Raw genomic sequence first — 21,572 nt, 5'->3', positions numbered from 1 at the left:
TAGGGCCATCCAGACACCTGACAGCCGCCCTAGATGTTTCCTTCTCCCCTCTCTACATCTGTTCAGTCACTAAGTCCTGAACGTTTTCGCCTCCTTATTTTATCTCATTGTCTATCTTCCTGGCCTTATAATTACTGCTGTTTTTCAAACCATCTTTTCTCTTGCCTGGACCATTTATTTCCAACTTTATATTATAGAAATTTCCAACAATACAAAAAAGTAGAGAGAATAGAACAACGAATGTGTCTATTGCCCAGCTGTGTGTGTGTGTGTGTATGCACACGCGTGCACCAGGGCTCAGTTGTGTTAGACTCTTTGGGACGCCATGGACGGTCGTCTGCCAGGCTCCTCTGCCTATGGAATTTTCCAGGCGAGAATATTGGAGTGGGTTGCCATTTCTTCCTCCAGAATCTTCCTGACCCAGGGATCAAACCCGTATTTTCTACATCTTCTGTATTGGCAGGTGGATTCTTTACCACTCAGCTGTCATGGAAGCCCAGATACAACCAACATATACTCATGACCATTCACTGTATCTATGCCCTCCACTCCTTGCTGCCATCCAACTGCGTTATGTTGAAGTGAATCTCAGGCAGTATATTAATACATCTATAGATACTTCTGTATATATCTCTAAAAGATAACTTTAAAAAAATCACAATTACATGATGAGCATTATGCATTAGCAATATTTCTTTAAATCATCAACTATCTAGTCCAGGTTGGTGTAAGTTATCTATTGCTGTGTAACTAAAGTGTTTTAAAGCAACAATAAACATTCATTGTCACTCGGTTGCTGTGGGTCAGGAATTCAGGAACAGCTTAGCTAGTTCTGGGTCTGTGTCTCCTGAAATTTCTGTCGCTTGAAAGCTTGACAGGTCCTGCAGGATCTGCTTTCCAGGTGGCTCATTCACACTGGCTGGCAAGTCAGAGCTGGCTGTTGACTGGAGACTCAGGTCCTCTCCTGAGAGGGCTCGCCACTTGGCAGCTTGAACCGCCTCAGAACCTGTGCCTGGCTTCCCTCAGAGCTAGTGAACCAGGGAGCCAAGGAGGAAGCTACAATGCCTTTCATGACCAAGCTTCATAAATCGCACACACTTCTGTGGTGTTCCTCCCACCATCTGTGCCAGCCTGCTTCAATGTATACAGGGTGTGAATGCCAGGCCAGGAATTTTTTAGGGGGAGGCAAGCATCCTGGAGAATGGTTACCACAGGCTGAAGTTGCCCCACGCGTCTCTCATTTACAATTTTTGAAAGAAAGTGAAATCACTCAGTTGTGTCCGACTCTTAGTGACCCCATGGACTGCAGCCTACCAGGCTCCTCCGTCCATGGGATTCTCCAGGCAAGAATACTGGAGTGGGTTGCCATTTCCTTCTCCAGGGCATCTTCCCGACCCAGGGATCGAACCCAGGTCTCCCATATTGCAGGCAGGGTCTAATTCAGTTTTACATCACTGCATTTTCTTGATAGGGCTCAAACTCTTTAATTGGAGGATAATGATAACATTGTGATGGTTTTTGTCATACATCAGCGTGAATCAGCCATAGGCGTACATGTGACCCCTTCCCCCACCTCTCCCCCCACCCCATCCCTGGCTCATAACTCTCAACTTCTAGATTTCTTTCCCTCCTTTTTTTTGGTTCTTGCTTCATCTTTTTGTTGTTTAAAGAAACCAGGTTGTTTGTCCTTAGAGTTTTACTAGATTTTGCTGCCCACCTCCCCATGATGTCATTTACATAGTTCTCTGACGCTTGTCTTTCCCATAAACTGGTATGTAGATCTAGAACCTAATATGCCTGAGATTCAACTATTTTTTTTTGCAATTAACCTTTATTGGTCGTGTTGCTTACTTTCATCAGGAGGCATGTCAGGTTGTCTCTTAATATGATGTTGGTAGCTATTGATTACCATCACCCAGCTTCATTATTTCATCAGAGGTTTACAAAAGTCATTCTAATCTTCTGGGGCTTCCCTGGTAGCTCAGTCAGTAAAGAATCTGCCTGCAGTGTAGGAGACCTGGGTTCAGTTGTTTGGTGGGGAAGATCTCCTGGAGAAGGAAATGGCAACCCACTCTAGTATTCTTGCCTGGGAAATTCCATGGACAAAGGAGCCTGGCGGGCTACAGTCCATGCGGTCTCAAGAGTTGGACACAACTTAGCAGCTAAACCACCAATCTTCTAATTTCTTCATCTATTAGCTGGTATACGTCTATAGAAACCTGAACTTATTTTTGATTACCCTTAAGTACAGTTTATACAGAAAAGAAAGGATAGAGGAGACTGGCGGGCTACAGTCCGTGGGACTGCAGAGTTGGACATGACTAAGCACTTAGCAGCAGCAGCTAGCATCCACCAAAAGTGATCAATATTTTAAAAAATATCATCATGAACTTATGAGTTTAAAAAATTTGATTTCAACCCTTTACTCTTATAATTCTTAGTGATGCTCAAATTATCCCATCTTTGGCCAAAAGAAGCCTCTTTAGCCCCCGAGTCCTTCTGAATGATACTGCAGTAGTCATTTTTGATAGTTCCTTTGCTTTCTGGCCTAACATTATGTTCCAGGTTGATTTTGTACATTTCCTGGGCTGACCTCTAAGCACCGTCTTTCCAAGGAGCTCTGCTTCCTTTTACTGACACGTGAGAGACCACCTCTGGGTGTTACTCTAATAGTTGCCTTTCAACTAGCCCCTTCCCCATTCTACTCTGTAGCCACCTGAAATGTGAGGACACAAATCCAACCACTCCCTCCCTCCAAGCTCTTCAGTGCTCTCAGCTGCCCTCAGGACAAGGCCAGATCCTTAGCACCCAAAGGCAGGCCCTAAATTAGTTAGTTCCCTTCCTCCTCCTCATGTCCTCCTGGTCCTCTCAAAATTTACAACCCGGCCATTGCAGCCCCCAGTGCACCCTATGCTGAATCACACTCCTGTGCATTTTCTGATACTAATCTCGACCTGAAAAGGCCCATTCCCAGCACTGCCCATCTTAACCTCTGACTCGATCTTTGAGATCTCACCTTTGCTCACATACCACTTCCTACACACTTTTCCCTGAATCAGGGCACAGGGCTCTCTCTCTCTTGTCCCATGGCCCTGCATTTCTGTGGTGACTGAATAGCAGTAAGTGCCTTATCCATCTTTACCCCCAGCATGGAGCCTGTTACCTGGTGCCAGGTGGACGCCCCGTCTGACTCCCTGCCTGGTCAGGAGACTGTCTCCTCTCCCAACAGACACCTTTCCACTTCTGACGTCCATCAAGACTTTCCCCACTCTAAATCAGCCTGCAGACCTGTTAGGCCTGGAATGAGTAGCTACATCATCTCTTAAAATTTTAACTTGTGACTGGTGGGCAGGTTGGGAGACTAAAACGGAGCTCACTGCCCTGCTCTGGTTACAAAGATTGGGGTTGGGTGGCAGGGGGAACTATTCCCTGAAGCCCCTCCTATTTCCTGCTCCACCGCAGCTGGAGCCTCAGCCAGCAGTCAGACTAACAGGAAGCTGTTGAGCAGAGGGCAAGCGAGCCAAAATGGAGCAACTGGAATGCAAATTTTGGCTTTTAATGGCATACATAAACACTATGAAGACAAGGATTTTTATTTTCACTGATTTCTAGCATCAAGAACAGAGCCTGGCCCAGTTGGGCAACCATGAATACTTGCATAATGAGTGGGTTGTGATGCTTTTTCCATTACATGCTGTGCTTAGTTGCGTCGGACTCTGGAACACCATGGACTGCAGTCTGCCAGGCTCCTGTCCGTGGGGATTCTCCAGGCAAGAATACTGGAGTGGGTTGCCATGCCCTGCTCCAGGGGCGCTTCCCAACCCAGGGATCGAATCCAGGTCTCCCGCATTGCAGGTGGATTCTTCACCATCTGAGCCTCAAACTTCAAAGCTTGGCTGTATTCCGGAATCAGATATACATGCTGCTGCCATGAGCTCCCTGCAATAAAGGCCTGGGTTGTGTATGGAACACAGAATATTCCCAACACCTGTGGCAAGCTGGGTCTACAAGAATGGGAGGCCTAAGTGGGGTTTCTTTGTTTCTATTGATACCTAGAGCAGAAACTTAATCCTGTCCCACTCCCAGCCCCAAGAACAAGAAATCAACAGCACCTCAAACTCAGCTGTAGCCTTGAATTCCACACACACACACCAGAAAAGGTTAAGGAATTTTATTTTTTACAAATTAAGACTATGTAGATTTCATATATTTCTGAATCAAAAACACCTTTGTCTTCACAGTATGAGTTAGAGAATGCAGCCTGAGCTGAAAACCAAGGAACTAGAAAAGAAAGTGATAACTACAGTGATTACTGTATTAAAAACCTGTTAGGCATTTTCTTTAAAAGTAGTTTTTTATATCTTGTCATTCTTGGCACTGTTTCTAAAAGAAAAACTCCTTTAATCCCAAGCAAAAAAGCACAAGAGGTGGAGTTCGGCTTCAGATGTAACTCAGATTCTCAGGCCTAGCAGAGAATCAACAAATTTATGGAGAGTTGCTAGTGGGGGGTTGATAGGAAGGAAATTCCTTCTGGTAAATGTCAAGTGACAGGCTGGGGACAGCAGCTCAATCACAGCAGCATCCTCTGCAGAAGCAAGCCATTCTTCCGGGTGGCATGCCACTCAAGGAACCACACGGCCTGCCAACACAACTGTCTCATAGGGTACGGTGATGTGGTACGCTGCGAACCAGCAGCCACTGGGTCAAACTGTATACTGGTTGTGAACAAGGAAAGCCAAAAATGGTGTCCTACGAGCAATGAGTTTTCAATGGCTCCAGCCCTCCTTAGGCTGAAGCTCTGTGAACAGCCAAAGCCACAACCATTCCCAAGGTTGCCTGCCCTTCCGGGCCAGCTGACTGTGGCAGCTCATGGGGAGCAGCTGGTGATCCCCATTAGTACTGCCCCCTACACCTGCAAACAGAAAGTTGCAGGAAATCAGGGGTATGGTCGCGCGGCCCCTGCCTAAAGGCAGCTACAGACTTCTAGAAATCAGTGAACAGACCAAAACCTAAAAGTGCATCTGTAAAACGGACATTTATCGACTGCCCCAAATCTCTGGCCTGATACTACTTATTAGTGCTCAGGTGGGATAAGACAAAAATGCACCTAAGGACTGTTCTGAATGCTGCCTCCTGAGTCATCACAGGCGGTTCCCCTGGTCTAAACAAAGATGCAGTTAGTGGAGATTTTGCTCTCTCCTGCCTCAAGAGGGTCCTTATCTGGGTTTGTATGGCAGGATTAGTTACAATCACCCTAGAGGCACAACCATGCCCCTTCCTTATCCTTCCTCTCCTGGGATCCTTATTCATAGTCACCTAATAGAGGCCACTCAGTAATTAAGATAGTGATCAAAAAAAAAAAACCACACTGGGACAGTTTGGGAATTTTCCATATCTTGCCATACATAATCAGCCTTTCATAAATGCCTGACAAGAATTTCCCTTTGTACTGAAATCCTCCCATCCCCATGGAAGGAAAGCAGGCAGATTCCCTGAGGATCAGATAAGGGACTGGGAAGGGAACATACACAAATCCACATTCCTTTTGTGATAGCAAGGCAGAAAGGTGTGTTTGCCAGACCAGCGGAGACTTAAGCAGCTCAGAGGAAGCTCAGCATCCACCAGAAGAGGCTTTTTCCTTGTAGGGGCTGACAGCTCAGATACAATGAGCCCAAGTAACAATGGGACCAGAAGTCTTTCCAGTGGAAAACACACTTCCTAGTCCCACAGGAACTGTGCACAAACCAAACAACGCTGAGGAAGGAAGGGCCGAGGCGTCTTTACCAAACAGTCCAGGTCCTCTTGGTGAAGCTCGGCCGGAGAGCGGACTCTTGGAGCTTGCCTCTGCTGCAGACCCTGCTCCTTCTCACGGTGGGCTGGCTGCTTGAGGAGAGGAAGGGGCTAAGGGTGGGGGCTGACAGAAAACGAAAGCAGGGAAAAACCCCAGGAATATGAAGCCAAACTCCAAACTATATTCTGCTAATCAGTTTTTTGGATCAAAAAATTCAAAATAGAGAAAACCACAAAGTACAAAAGCTTTTCTGATGCTTTTCATTATCACAGAACACGCCACCTGTAATGTGTGCAAAGAGGAAATGAGGGGCGGAGGGAGAGGAAGTCAAATTGGGGAAGGCTGGATGGCTGCTTCACTTCTTCTTCTTCTTATCCTAGAAATGGAGGAAAATGACCCAATTAACTTCTGGTGTTGACAGTTAAGCTAAAACTCGAGTGAGCCAACAGCTGACTGCCTTTGATTAGGTACTGTAAGACGGAAGGAGAGAAGCTACTTTGGTGTAGGAGGAGCTAAAGCTTAACCGTCTTCCACTGGCAGTCCCCCAAATTGCCAGACTTGACAAGAAAAAAGTCTACGCTCTCGCTCCCGCTTCTAACCGGCGTGAAGCTAGGTGCGTTGCCTGACCACTCCTGGTACTCACAACCGTGACAGCTCAGATACCCACCACCAAAAGCTGCAGACTGGCAGTCTATCCTAAAAGAACTAAATGAGAGGCCAAGACCAACTTTCCATTAGGCCTGAGACGGAAACATAAATCCTGGGCGTAAGCCAACATGCAAAATAATCCAGTCCAGCCAAACTCTTCACTGCATGGGGGTGGAAGCCCAGTGTATAATTACATGAAAGAAAGGCAAGTTGTTTGGACCGAAACTGGGAGGCTGGCTTCGTGCTCAGCCCATTCGTGGCACAGCCGAGACAGGGGCCACAAATCCTATCCAGTCGCCAGCACCCACCACTGCTGCACTGTCCCTTGTTCCATTTTAAGTTCCGTGAAGAAAGGCTATGCTTTCAGCTGTTCCCCTACTACTGGAGTGGACAATGCTTGCTCCTCACTAACCCTACCTAGCATACCTCACTTGGGAAAAAAAAAATTAGACCAACAAATGGATACAACTGGCCTATTTCTGAAATAAAGATAAAAAAGCTGGCTGTCATTTCATCCAAATCCTCTAGGATCTCTTTTTGAGTCAAAGCTATCTTTACAGCCTTTAAATTCTTCATATATACTAATTGTTTCTTGCTGCCACTGAAGCTCTTTTCCTTCTGATACTAATCTTGGGGAGACATTTTCTAAAAAAAAACAGAATTGTCTTTACTTGTTCCTTTTTATCCAACAGCTAATGACTTCTAGTTTAACTCATATGCAGTGGCCTGCCTTACAAGTACCCTGGGCCCACACACAGTGTGAGCAAGCTCTCAGGTTTGAAGGACACACAGATGCTGAGCTCAGGAGCCCGTCTTTCCTCTTCGGGTGGTGCTAACCTTCTCATTCATAGCCAGGATCATCATGAGCTTTCTGAAGAGAGTTACGAAATCCAAGAAGAGGTCAACGCAGTGCCTGAAAGAGAACCACCAGGTTATAAACTGCACTTTCCATGTGTCTTTATCCACAAGCCCACAGAGGTACAGGGCATAAAAACCTCACCCCAACCCCAAGAGTCAACCTCACCAGCACCCTACCACCAACGAAGTACCCTATTGTCTCAGACCCTCTTTGACTCCATGAAGCCATGAAGCACAGAAAGAAGAAAATTTAGACTGTTACATTCCTCTCCCTCTCGTCTGCCTAGAGGTAACCACTATTCAAAGGATAAGATAATTAACTATCTATCAATAGTCCAACTTTTAAAAATCTGATGTCTTTCAGGAACTGAGAAAGACAATGCTTTCTAATGGATAGTTCCAGAACCCTGGATATTCCATCATGTATACCCCTGGTAGGCTGGCCACGTAAGTCAGCCAGTGCCACCTGGTCCACTCTTATTCCTACCAATGTGCAAAGAAAGGTGAGTCAGACAAAAGATCATCCCAGAGATTCAGGAAAGAGCCGCTGAAGAGTAGCCTCCTCCTCCATACTTATTAAAGACCATTTTCACACTCACCAGATATAATCTTTATCTCCATTTTCAGCCTTTTCAATAATGAGTTGAGTATCAAAAAGGACAAAGCCACACATGACCACCAGCCCCATATACAGGTTTGCCTGGCAAAAGAAGAATGAGATGTTACCATGTGGTAGACATTGTAGAGAAGAACAGTCATACCTCTCTCTGGTCCTTGGTCACTTCAAAGTACATCAAACACTAACCCTACAGACATAAACATTCACGAAAATTGAAGCCCACAATGAAGACCATATTACCTTCCCAAGCACAATTCTGCACTTATTTTTTTTTAGGTCACTGAAAGAGCTTTGATCATTTTAACAAGAAGCCACTGCTGGACTGGTTTTAGAAAAATGACTTCTGAGCAAACCATCATCTCCACTGCAATGCCCAACCCCTGTTCAGTCTGTACTTTGACCTGGAGCAGAAGGCTCCACTCTGAAAGGGTGAGTGGGGAGGCTTCAAGAGCACTGCCCATGAAGATAAGAGTTTTGGAGGATTCCTAGCCTATCCTGGTTTTAGGAGATTAAACAAGGAAAAGAAACACAAGGTAAATGGGGACTGGAAAGTTATATGCAAATCTCACCTGGAAAAGCCAAACAGATCCGAAGAAAAGGTTCCCCAGGGAAGACAAGAGCATGAGGCTCATGGCCGACATCAAGATACCTAGAAGGGAAGACAAAAACCACCTTGAGAAAAGCTAACACAAAGTTCAGCAATCTCATTAAAGCCATTCTTTACTTTTTCCCCCAAAACAGAGGCTGTCATTCTCAACCCAACAGTTACAAGTTGGAGGGAGGGAAAGGGTCCCAGGGAGAATTCTGGCTAAAGCAGAGATCCTCTCCCTGTTTTCCAGCTCATACATACCTCCTAGAAAGAGGTAGCTACGGCGCCTGGCATAGAGTGCACTCAGGGTGAAGCAGGTGAAGATCATTGCTGTGCCCATGAAGGCAGTGGGAAGGATGCTGTTAAAGGAAAAGGCCGTTATATCAAGGGCTACAGGTATATAACCTTTGTTTAGAAGGTATCTTCATTAAGGTAGAAAGACCTAAGACACTACTAACATAGTTACCTGGGGTTGATGGCAATGCACAAGTCCAGAGCAGGGCCCAGGCCAACTCCTAGAAAACAAAAAGCCCCAGAACATAAAATAAACACCAATTCTTGAAGGATTAATCAATAGCATGGGCATGCCTACAGTCCTAGAAAACAAAACATGTGGACTAAGATAATTCAGTCTCCCTCCCTTCCATCCTCAACTGTTTTCCAGAGAACATATACTTGACTAAATTATTTATGGACAGAGCTGCAAAACCAAGTCCTTGGTTGAAAATCATGGATGACACAGAAGGAACAGAGATTAGGAGAAATGAAGCAGGGAGTTCAAACATTGTCAAGCTAAACTGTAAGGCTGAAAAATTCTGAAGAGCAATGATGTGAGACTGTAATGTGGGCCAGATCAGGAATCAGAATAGAAGAAAAGGATAAAGAGCAAAGTGGTGAAAAGTGGCCAACAACCTGTAGTCATGCAGACTGACTCCCTGTGTAGCAGAAAAGGCCAGACCGGTTCTGCAGGTGGACACTTGCCAACAGGAGGGAAACCTGTCCCAGCTCCAAACACTTCCTCTACTCTGGCCATGCCCTCTCCTTCTGCTCATCCCACCTCTTAACACTTTCAAAAACCAGCTTTTCCTGATCTAAAAATCTAATCTCTAAATCCCTTCCTTTCTACAATTTCTTCAACACTGTACAGATTAGACGCACTCAGAACAAGTTGTATTAACTCAAATGTTGCTCTGTGAGTATTTTTATTAGGTAGGCTTGAACTGTTTTCCTTAATGATTATTCTAGAAGAGCTGTGCTTGTACTTCTTGAGAATCAGCAAAGTGCCCTGTAGGATGAATCTCGATGTATGGCTTTAATGAACTGTCTGCAAGATTCAGAACAGATGCTCCTACGAAAGTTGCCAGCGTTGAGTCCTTAATTCATTAAATCAGATTCTCAGGCCGCTGTTTAGTCCCATGTCCACTGTTAACAAGTCATGCTACCTAAGCTCTTAAACTTCATTCATTCAAGCACATGAATGCTTATTTTTGGGTACAAAAGTAGAAGTCATAGTCACAAGTCACAAACAGCTTACCCTCTGGATGGGGGAGCAAGATGCACTTATATGAAATAAGAAAGGAATACAAGGCACACTCAAATACAAGACAGGATAATACAGTGTGCCAATTGGGATGCATCAGAATATATACATATCTTGGGCCTTGGTTTAAAGAGATACTAAAATACAGTGTCGCTCCCTCAAAAATCAGAGCCATCCCAAACATACCTGTAAGGAAAGCAAATCCAGCCAGAAGTCCCAGTCTTTTTTGCTCAGTTTCATGGCTGTGAGGTGTTGCCATCAGCCAAATCATCAACCCCAAAGAGCCCAAGGCAGAGAGCAGGCCAGCCTGTCAGATCCAGAATCAATAATTAAATACTTGAAACTATCAAATTTATCTTACAGGAGACTTTATTGGATTAAAATATTCACCTGAACTTCCTAATATTTGATCTTAACCTGGAGGCAGTGGAAAAGGCAGTGAAGGCAGAGGAGAAAAACCAAAAGCCTTGTGGAACAGGCTTAGAACCATGACAGATGCTGGAGGCAGTCCATCCACTAGAACTACCCAAGTCAAATTATGAGTCTTGCCCAAGAAACAGAAAAGATGAATCAAAATTGACAGGTGCTTAAAGAACATTTCAATCTGCAGAATTAAGTAGGATGACCTCTTTTTGATCCCTTTAAAACATACACACACAAATACACATAGAGAGAGAGAACTGAATGACCGTGTACTCATGTACCCCAAAACTCACGTTTAAATCCCAATCCCCAATGTAATGGTATTTGGAGGTGGAGTCTTCAGAAAGTGATTAGGTCACAAGTGTGGAGCTTTTTTGAAGGGAGATTAATGATCTTATAAAAGATTCCAGAGAGCTCCTTTGCCCCTTCTACTATGTGGGGACACAGAAGGTGGCCACTTACACAGGAAGCAAGCCCTCACCACACAACAAATCTGCCAGTGCTTTGATCATGGAATTCCCAAACTGTTGAGAGATGTTTCTTGTTTAAACCACCCAATTTATGGTATTCTGTTATAGCAGCGTGAATGAACTGAGACAGAGTAGGAACCAAAACGTTAAAGAGTTATTTTAGGGTGATGGGATTACAGGGTTTTATATTTCCTTCTTTAACGAATCTGTTTTCTAAATTCTCTATGGTGAACATGTATTAGTTTAAGAAAAAAAAATTTAAAGCAAATGGGAAAAGTAACAGGCAATAGAGACAGAAAAAAATAATTAAAGATGTATGCAGACACCGAAGTTCCTTCCTTCTTTTAAAGGTAGAGTCGATCCTCAGTGTTCACAGTAGTTATGTTCTGCACAGTCACTGTGAGCAATGAATCAGTGATACCCAACAAATGCTCCTGGAGGAAATGAAGGTGTAATTCTTTCGAGCGTCTTGTCAACATTTTTATCAACTGGCCTAAATAAAATACAAAACCTTACTGAATGTGTGTTTTCTGGTTAAAGACACTTGGGTATGTAGTACTGACTCTTTAACACAACTCGTGCTCAGCAGCACTGTAATTCATGCCTGAACAAAGTTTATCTAACACACGTATTTTCTCTAGAAGGCACATCACAGTATTGCATTGAGCAATACCAGACATTTGAGCGTTATGCTTGGGGCCATTTTAAACATCAAAATCACCAACAAAAATGATAAAAATGCAAAAAATGTGGCACTAAATAGACTATGAAAAGGACACTTGTTGACAGTATGAGAGTTTGAAAGAAGGCAGTATTGCTTTGCTCAATCTCAGCTAGAACATGGTGCAGCGGACAACTCAAATTTTTTGCCACTCTGTGTATGGCTGCAAAAGTCCACAAAAGCACCACAAAGGCTGATTTTAGAGTTACAAATGAATCTTGGCAAGTAGGTGAATTCACAAATATGGAATCCACAAATAATGAGGATGACTGTGTCTCACTTAAAAAAGCCAACACGACCAGAAACCAAAAGGGCCACTGTTGCCTAAAAGGTACAATGTTTTGGTCTAAACTCGAAGGATCAAAGCTCTATCTTTGAGTGTCCAAAGTAATTTTTCACACAGCTTCTGCCAGATGCCTGAGCACTGGGGTGTCTGAGCATGCCACTCCCCAGCTGTGGCAAATGCCAACATAATTACATCTCCATATTTACATTAAAAAGGACAACTCTAAAAGGGACCAGTCTTGGTTAGTGAGCCTCAAACTTTCTGGTTTTTCCTCAACTGTTCCTTTTATTGATGCTAGCCAAACTCAAACTCTCCCTCAACAAAGGAAAATGCGTTGTATCATAGAATAAAATGGACCAAGTCCTTAAAGGTCTCAACCCTGTCTCTCCTGGAAATTAAACATACAGTCAGTGTTTTGTATCCAAGTACTCCACAGTCATTCGGGCAAAAAGAGGAAGAATGGAAGAACAGATAAAAAGGTTACTGTGCAAAGTCACCCCAGCATGCATGTCAAGTCTGTACTCAGTGCGCGGGGGCCTCGCACGTCAGCAGCTCAGCATTCAGTGTCAGGGTCAAGACATCCTGTTTTCAGTACCTAGACAGGGCATAACTGCCAGAAAAAGTAAATGGCTCTGCATGTCCTGATTCATGACTGGTTTTGGCTGGGCTTCCCTGATAGCTCAGTTAGTTAAGACCCCTGTTCGATTCCTGGGTTGGGAAGATCTACTGGAGAAGAGATAGGCTACCCACTCCAGTATTCTTGGGCTTCCCTTGTGGCTCAGCTGGTAAAGAATCCACCTGCAATACGGGAGACCTGGGTTCGATCCCTGGGTTGGAAAGATCCCCTGCAGAAGAGAAAGGTTACCCAGTCCAGTATTCTGGCCTGGAGAAAGTCCAAAGCGACAGACATGACTGAATGACTTTCACTTGGCTGGGTGCAGATCCCAAACTACTGAAAAAGACTACGGAGAGACACAGGCTTGTACCACCCTGCTGAGCTCGTTTCTTCCTAATGCAATTTATGCCACAGCGACTAGAGGAGAAAACTGTTCTTACCTGAATGAAATGGGTGACCACATGGATATAGGCCCCCGCAGCCGCCACAAACATACAGAGGGCAAAACTGGCATAAACCTTCTTCAGGTGCTGCTGTGTCGAGGGGGTTCTAGGAAAGAAGGTTAATAATGGCCATCACTCCAGGACCAATCTATTCTCTAAGCTAAGAATAATTTTCCTTCTTCTCAGGGAATATATGAAAGTTTTAATACAATAAAGAAAGAACAGAAAATCTTAAATTGTGAGGAAGGCCCCACAGCCCAGAATTAACAATCAGTACCCAAACTATAATAACTAACTAGCTTTCAGTGACCACACAGCAGCCCTTAAGAGTTTGGATGCTTTTATCAGAGCCTCTGGACTCTAGCGAAGTTAATATGTTAGTTCATACATGCAAAAGTTAATACAACAGGAAAAGGAAAAGAAAAAAGACATAAAAGGAAACGTAAAAGGAAGCACAGTCAAGGTCAAAGCACTTACATGTGGGAAAATTTAAAGAGTGCATCAAAGTTGATCTTCCGATCAAATATATTCATGATGCTAGTGTCTGTGGGACACAGCCTCCGCTCTGTGGAATCAAGGATATAAGAAAAGTTATCCGAAAGATACAGGGACACACAAAATAACAAACAACTTTCTTTTGATTTTTTAAAAATTTATTTACTTTTTACTGAAGGATAATTGCTTTACAGAATTTTGTTGTTTTCTGTCAAACCTCAACATGAATCAGCCACAGGCATTTGTTATGAAAAACAGCAACATACGAGTTGGGAAACATGAAAGTTATCTGAAAATCCCACTGCCCTAACACAACCATTTTCATTTTTACATATTTCCTTCTAGAACACATTTGCAATCATATGCAACCAATTTAAAGGGGACAAACTCATCTTCTGCCCAAACTGTTTCATTACCAGCAATCGATTTCCATTTTTTCATTAGGTAACTTGCCCCTTTAAAAGACATTCTGTTTCTTGGAGAAACAAAGAAGGAAACTTTTTTTTGTTACAATCCCCAAACTAACTTCCTGAGGAATCCTGGGCCTTCCTTAAGAGTTCACAGGCACTGCTACCATTTGTTCCCTGAGGTTTCTCTCTCACAAATGAAAACAACTACAATGGCGGGCTTGCTTCCTGATTTCCTCTTTCCTTTCTCACCGGCATCCCTACTCACCTCAACAGCACCTTCAGTTTTGTTCTTAAGGATGGATACAGTGAGAAGCTCCAGAACCTACTAAAGCCATTCCCCTCACCTCTAAGTCACGGGACTCTGGCCCTCTTGATCGAGATGGTGCAATGATTGCAGGCTGTTGCACGGCCAACCACAGCCTTCCATAACCATGATGAATCCACCCTCTAGAGAATACATTTATAGGATGGCAGAATCCAGCATCTGGAAAGTGTCTTTGTTTAAAGCTTCCATTAAGTGCCCTAATGACATCCCTAGACAGAACTTGCAACAGCACTGAAGCAACCTGCAGAGCTAAGTTTCTCTTACAACAAAGCTAGAGTGCCTCTTGCTTCCAATTTCAGGAGTTAAAGGTGGGGATGGGGAGGGGGGGTTAAATCCTCAAATACCCTGGAGGTTGTTAGTCAGAAAGGGCCAACATTCTGTAACCAGACCCCACTGAGTGGAAATTGTGAGAGGGGAGAATGGCAGTTTGCTCTTTGGCATTTCCCAGGGGGTACTCTCTCTCTTAAAACTGCTGATGGAAAAACCAAAGTCATCAAAAGTTGTTAAGATAGGGAAGGAGGTGTCAAATAAGAATTTCTCCATGATTTAGTGTCTTGTGATTTAAAATCACTAAAAAATTAATTAATTAAATAAAACTAGTTTTCCACCATTACTATCAACTCTAAGTTTTTTTAAATCTATCAACTCTAAAATTTAAGTGAAATATGTAATTATCAAATTTTCTAGATGCAAAGGTAAACAGCAATTGTAGTAGCAATTTTATAGGGAAAATGCAATAAAGTAAACATTTAATAAATATGACAAGGTGTATATGACAACTTCAGAACTGTTAAAATCAGAGGGGAAAAAAGTTAGGACTTTGAATCAAGGAAACATATGACAGTTTCCTCTTGGTCTGTTCCAAATAGACACTAACATACAGACAAGTAATGAGTTAAAACTGTTCTTACAAGTTTTGCCAGACAGACAAAACGCACCAGTTTTCAATCTTAGCCTTAACTACCTGTGCTCAGAAGCGTAGAGAAGAGATACCTACATTCAGTGGTTCCTGTGTAAACTCAGCTGAACAAGATTAAATTGCATTCATAACTCAAAAATAGCAGCTCCCATACCAAAAGTATTTTCAGTCCAGGAACAGTCAGTTCTCAGCCCAGCTTGAAGTATTCAAAACCATTAACCAAGTAACTCAGTTAACATTCCAGAGGGCCCCCACAGTTAAGTGAAAATCTTTGTTTAAAAATTTGCTTTTAAAAAAGTACAAAGAATTCCCTGAAGTCTGGTGGGACTCCATGCTTTCACTGCCAAGGGCCCAGGTTCAGGCCCTGGTCAGGAAGCTAGGATCCTGCAGGCCGAGCAGCTCGATCAAAATAGATAAATAAAATGTAAAAGCACATTAAAATAATTTTTATGTTATGTGTATTTTACCAAAATAAAGGAGGAAAGTATACTGCAAGTATCTAAAAAGGTACTCAATAAAGGATTTCCCCTAACATACATTGAAACCCATTACAGAATGGATACCAGCATTGGTTTGTCTCACTCTGGACCCCAACTCGTACACAGTTCTACACTCCGATCTGAAACAGTAAAGTGGACAGTGCCTCTGAGACTCATGGGAAATTTGCCTGCACTGCATTTGTAAATGAGAAGTAAATGTTCAAGTGTTAATCATAACTAAATTTCTTTAATTCAGAGACTCATTTTATGCTTTCATCCTTAGAAAAGCAGAATACCAAAACTTGTCAAAATTGGTCACGCATACATTGCTAAAGCTTTATTGTAAGTCACTACCTGTGGTTTCCCAGGCCAGCCTCTCTGCCAGAGGCACCAAAAACATTGCATAGTTATACCAAGAAAGAAAAACTTAAGTGAACACATTGCTTTGAGTCGGTATTCATGAGGTCTGCTTTGGTTTGAGGAAGGAAGGGCAGCAGGGGCAGGCAGAGGGAGACAGGAGTCAGATAATCTGATCAAAGAACACCTATGTCTTCTCACATACTGTTAAATCTGTTTTATTCTAAGCATCTCCCTTAACCTGTTCTAAAACATAACAGCCAAGCCTTAAATTAAAAAAAAAAAAAAAAATTCTCCTCAATCTTATTCTAACACATATTAAGTACAATGCAAATGAAACATGGCCAAGTGGCCAAAAGCTATGCAAAACAACCATGCATTTAGCATTCTAATAAAAAAAAAAAAAAAAAAGCTTGCTGACTTTTGGAGCCAGCACAGAAGCTGCCTCAGTGTATACAATTTAACAACATTAAACCAATTAAGTCAAAGAAACATTGGTCACACGTTGATTTAAACATTCAGTGTGTGAATTATATGGTTCTTTATTCCTGTTGTAGTAAACTCAACCAGATGAATCCTGTTCCCACACATCCAAAAGGATCTGATTGATACTTAAGAAAAATCTCATGTTAAAAAAAAGGGGGGGGGTGGAGCAGTAATTTTTGTTAGCAGTTCTTCCTACTAAATAGCTTGTAGACTCTGTACAACCATGTCCCTGGAACAGTGGTTAACATGGCCAGCTGCCTCTGAACCCTGGCTACTTCCTTAGCTGTATGATGCAGCAAGTTTCTGGCACTTAACCTCACTGTGCTTCAGTTTCCTCTTTTGTAAAATAGTAACACTTAATATTTCCTACTTCATAGGAATGAGGACTAAGCGAGAGAATACAAATCAAGTGCTCAGAGTAGTGCTTTTTTTCGTAAGACCAGCTCAGTATGTTAACCATTGTTGTTACCAGTGTAATTCATTACTCTCATGTCCTCAGTGCATGACTTCCCCCCCCTTTTTTTTTTAATTTGTTTAGAATCATTTAACAGATGTTCCAAACACACCCTTCACAGGGCTACAGGTGGTGGCTTTCCCTTTTTTTAAAGTCTAGTTTTAGAAGACATTTATCTTAGACCTAATTTATATACACTCTGTATTTTACTTAAAAAAATATATATTATCCAATAACTAACTATATCCTGAAGGCTTAACAGTTACACAATGAGAGAGTAAAATTAAATGGGAGGAGGGGAGAGTCTAGGAAAATTATAAACTGGAATTGAAAGGAACCTGGTTAAGCTAACTACCGATTAAAAGGTTTAAATGGCATGTCTCTCTGCTGGTACATTTACACTGTCTCTCCTGTCCCCCAGGACCACAAAGGTGTTTTGAGACAGTCTAATAACCACTAAGTGATCGTCTGATGTGGCAAAGAATTTGATGAAATAAATGGTTATTTATTAGCTTGATGTTTTCCTTGCTACCCTTAGGAGGCAGGTCAGTTTGGTTTCAGGAAATCCAAGAAATTCTGTCTCAGCTAGGGCTGAGCTCTGATTGTCCTAGATTTGGATTCCAGATGTCCCAGCCCATCCCTTAACTTGGACCAAAATTCCTGGATCAGGTAACACTGCATCTCTAGGAGGCTGCCTCAGAACCTAACAAGTAACTGGAGATGGAATGCCTATTGCCTTCAATAAATTATTTTTTTGCATCAAGCTGACACTACTAAATCTCCCTCACTAAAGCACAATTGTTTGACAGACACTGAATCGCCTTAAGAAGGTCTCAATGTCCTAAATGCATAATCATCCTCCAGTATAAACCAGCAATCCCTCCCCAATAAAACCGTATTTAGCCCAAGTGAGAGCAGGCATAGATTAGGACAAACGGCACACTCACTCAACCCTCATTCCTAAAGCTCTTTTTTCCCCAAGTGTTTTGGATTCCAGTTAATTGTGCAGGAACTGTTCTCACACATTTTGTTGTAATCACTTTAAGAACCTGCATGTGATTCATCTTGCTATCCCCCACACTTAAATCTCCAGAGTAAATCTAGATGCTACTATCTAATGAAGCGTTGCAACCACACATCAAGATTTCTCAGCTGGCTCAGAGAGGAACTTCCCTTAAAGGGTCATTCAAGTGGCCCTAAAAGCCAGTCTACAGTTTTTCTCTCCTTGGTTTGAATACTGTTTTTTGAAAACAAAAATGTGTATGTGTCATATAAAAGCTACTCCATACAATTTGGTTAGTAACTCTAGAGGAGAGCAAGGTGGAGTGAAAGACATTTCTACCAGTTTCTACACCCAAATCAAAGTAGCAAAGAAAAATTTAGCAAGATAACGCATCAAGAGAATATTCAGTGTTTTCCCAGAGGAGACTAATACCCTTGGGTAGTTTATGAAATAAAGTGAAACTCTTCAGGCCAGTAACGGTACCTCCTGTAACAATACCACTGACTGCATTTATATAGAACTTTACAACTTTCAAAGCGTTGTATTATGTACATTATCCCCTTTGATCATCATACACATGAAGAAAGGACAAAAATGATTAGTACCTCTCTAAAGATTAAAAAGACAGTTCAAAAAAGTAACATAATAGTACCATGAACACTGGATTTGAAGTTACAAGTCCTGCCATCAGATCAGATCAGATCAGTCACTCAGTCGCGTCCGACTCTTTGCGACCCCATGAATCGCAGCACGCCAGGCCTCCCTGTCCATCACCAACTCCCGGAGTTCACTCCTGCCATAGTCTACCACATAACTTTGGGGAAATCACTTTACCTAAGGTCATCTAGGCTTCCTCATCTGTGAGAGAACGACGATTAACACCTTCCCTATTAAGCTCACTGAATGCCAATAAGAAAATCTCTGTGAAATTACTGTAAAGTATTAAACACTACAGTGGACATTGAACAGACAGTAGTGCTGACAAACGTCAGAAAGTTAACAGTGGAGCCAGGACCAGTTAGGTAAACTCTAGTGCTCTTTATATATGACACCCGACAACAGAAAAGCCAAGTTTTCCTTAAAGCAGTTTCAGCTGCTGGTCAAGAGAAATTGTAAAACAACTATGACAACAAACACATCCCGATTCCTCTTATACTTTTCTCTGTATTTTTCAGCATTTCTACAGTAAATACGAACCATACACATATGTCAGGAAAAAACCTGGAAATGGCTGACCAAATATCTGGATTAATTTTACCTTTCCTATTCTTTAGGAGAGTGAGACTTCAGTGGATCAACAGGGGAGAAGGGAGAGAAGGAAAGAAAGAGGGTACTAAGCCAGGTTTCCACAACAAAATAATGGAAAAGGGAAACTACAGACTGCACTTCTCAAGGCTTCAACCATTCTGACTCCACTGGAGGAAAATGGCAGAAAATCTAAATGTCAACATACTCTTGAAGCAAGGACAGAAAAAAACATTAGACGAGGAAAAAGAAAACACTGAAGAGAATAAGTCAAGTAATTACACAAAGGTGTTTGCAGAAGCCATAAGAAATGTGGTTATGAAATTTTTATCTTTCCTGAACTTAATTCTTAAACTACACATTCAACCAAAATTCAAGATAAACTTGAAAAAAATAATTAACTAGAAAAGCCCATTTGCCGTTAACCTTTAACCTTGAAATTTCTGTCTATGTTTCAGGCATAGTCAGCTCTTCTGCATGATTACACATTCACAACTAAACTATTGCTGGAACAGAGTCTCAAGTTCAGAAAGGTTTTTGTTGTTGTTTGGTCAATGAAAGGCTGATGAAGCAGGCAACGCAACCTGGGCAGGCACCGGGCTGCAATTCCTCACTTAATAAATACACAAAAATACCACAGCTCCAGCAAGTAGGTCCAAGGGAAAAAACAAAAAACTGCCCGATGACGCCTTTCCTGAGCGAACTTTGAGAAAGACGCCCACAAGGCCCAGGCCCAGCAAAGCCAAAGCCACCTCACCTGTCCAAAGGTAACCAATCAGGTCAGAGCGGGGCTGCCCAGCGGGGCTGGCAAACCAGGCCTAGCCCTGGCCTCTCCTCACCTCCCGCCTCTGCTGTTGGCTTCCAAGTAACTAAGGTGCCTCCCATGTCACAAAAGAGTGTGGCATCACCCGCCCCACCGTGACAGGGCAGCCTGTCGGACCAGGTACTCCCGAGTCCAAGCCCCAGCCCCTCACCCACAGGCAGCCTAGCCAGAGGCCTCCCAGCAGGCCAGCAATCGGTCGGGAGGGGTTGGGATGACCACAAGCCTGTAAGGTTTCGCTTTCATTCTCCTCCGAAGGAAGGGGTTGGGGGGGGGGGAAACGCGCCCCGAATTCAAGGGATCGAGGCTAGGCCTAGGCAGTTTACACTTGGGCGGAGCAGAAGGAGGGACGCGGCCTGGGCGGGGCAGGAAGGCCAAGAAAGGGGCCTGCGATAACATTTATGCGCAGAATCCCCGCCTCGACGCCGCGCAAAGACCCAGCAACCTTGCCCACCGCCTCTCCCCTGCTACGGTACAGTTGCGCATGCGCCATTGTAGTTCCTCGCTTCCCTCTCCGCCTAGCTTTCCGGAGTCCAGCGGCCGAGCAAGGCCCAGTTCCCCCAGGATGCAGTCCGTCCGAAAACGGTGACTACTTCCACTCTTTCTCAAGCAATAACTGCTAACCTTCTTTCCATTTCTCACTCCCAGCCTGCGCACTCCTAGCTTCAGACATACCTTCTAACCCGCCTCTCAGGAGCCCACACAGCTCTTCTAACACCGGATGTGCTTCTGACGCTCCCAGGGTCAGCTCCAGACTCTTTACCTTGCGTCCCCGCCCCTCGAGGGAAGCCCCGCCTCCGTATTCGGCCTAAGGCCAGTCCTCATTGGTCGTTGATTGCACTTCTGCCCTTCCATTGGTTGTACGTGCATAAACAACGACTACTTACTTCAGAGCTATTTGCTTAACTCCCTTGTCGATCAGGACTCTAGCCGCCAACCAGCGTCGTTGCAAAAGACCTCCACCTTCTTCCTGCATAGTAAGGAAGGGTCGCGGTCCAAAGCCGCCTCTAGTGGACAAAGGGAAGAGGGGCAGGCCCCACCCAAAACACAGGGCAACTAATGCAGCCTGCAAAACGCGTGAGGTAGCGCTGCAAAAGTATCAGGATTCTGGTTTAAGGCTTGTCATGTAATGTTAAAGGGGGAAACAGATTCAGAAAACACGTAGAAAAACGCTGTCACAAGGGCCAATTTACCGTGAATCTAGTGAAGCTTAAACTTCAGAACACCTACGGAGGCTCAGTGAATTCTCCAGGAACGCGAGGAAGAATTAACAGCCCCAGTCCTGCATCGGACGCACGAGCCCACCCTGAAAGTCCCTCTCTGAGCCTTAATGGTGGATCTGGGGTCGTGGGCGGGGCCAGCGGGCTGCCAGGACCACCTCCCTGTCCACCTTGCTTCGGGGAGGTGGATATTATTAGTCCGATGGGTGGGAGGGGAACGAGGGTGGCTGTCTGGCCGAGCTGCCCTGACAGCCCTGAAGAAACTAAGCCATGGAAGATCAAAGGGCTCGAGCTCTCCGAGGACTCCTAAGCAATACTTGCACAAGAACTTACAGTAAGGAGTTATGAAACTGAT

At 43.6% G+C, this 21,572-nt stretch overlaps 1 protein-coding gene across 1 annotated transcript; it reads right to left on the bottom strand.

The window, feature by feature from the left end:
- Positions 1-4,156: 4,156 nt before the first annotated feature.
- Positions 4,157-20,783, bottom strand: TMBIM6 (transmembrane BAX inhibitor motif containing 6). The gene is made up of 10 exons (XM_070370731.1): positions 20,673-20,783; positions 13,482-13,569; positions 13,002-13,110; positions 10,232-10,352; positions 8,972-9,020; positions 8,767-8,864; positions 8,486-8,565; positions 7,897-7,997; positions 7,277-7,352; positions 4,157-6,167 (listed from the first exon to the last, which is right to left on the bottom strand). Exons 2-10 carry the CDS (start codon positions 13,535-13,537, stop codon positions 6,147-6,149), a joined length of 711 nt encoding a protein of 236 aa, XP_070226832.1. The 5' UTR covers positions 13,538-13,569; positions 20,673-20,783; the 3' UTR covers positions 4,157-6,146.
- Between the last annotated feature and the right edge of the window lie 789 nt (positions 20,784-21,572).

This window comes from Bos mutus, chromosome 5 (assembly GCF_027580195.1).
Source record: "Bos mutus isolate GX-2022 chromosome 5, NWIPB_WYAK_1.1, whole genome shotgun sequence".
Taxonomy (NCBI): Eukaryota; Metazoa; Chordata; class Mammalia; order Artiodactyla; family Bovidae; genus Bos; species Bos mutus.
This window is presented reverse-complemented; position numbering and strand designations above follow the sequence as displayed.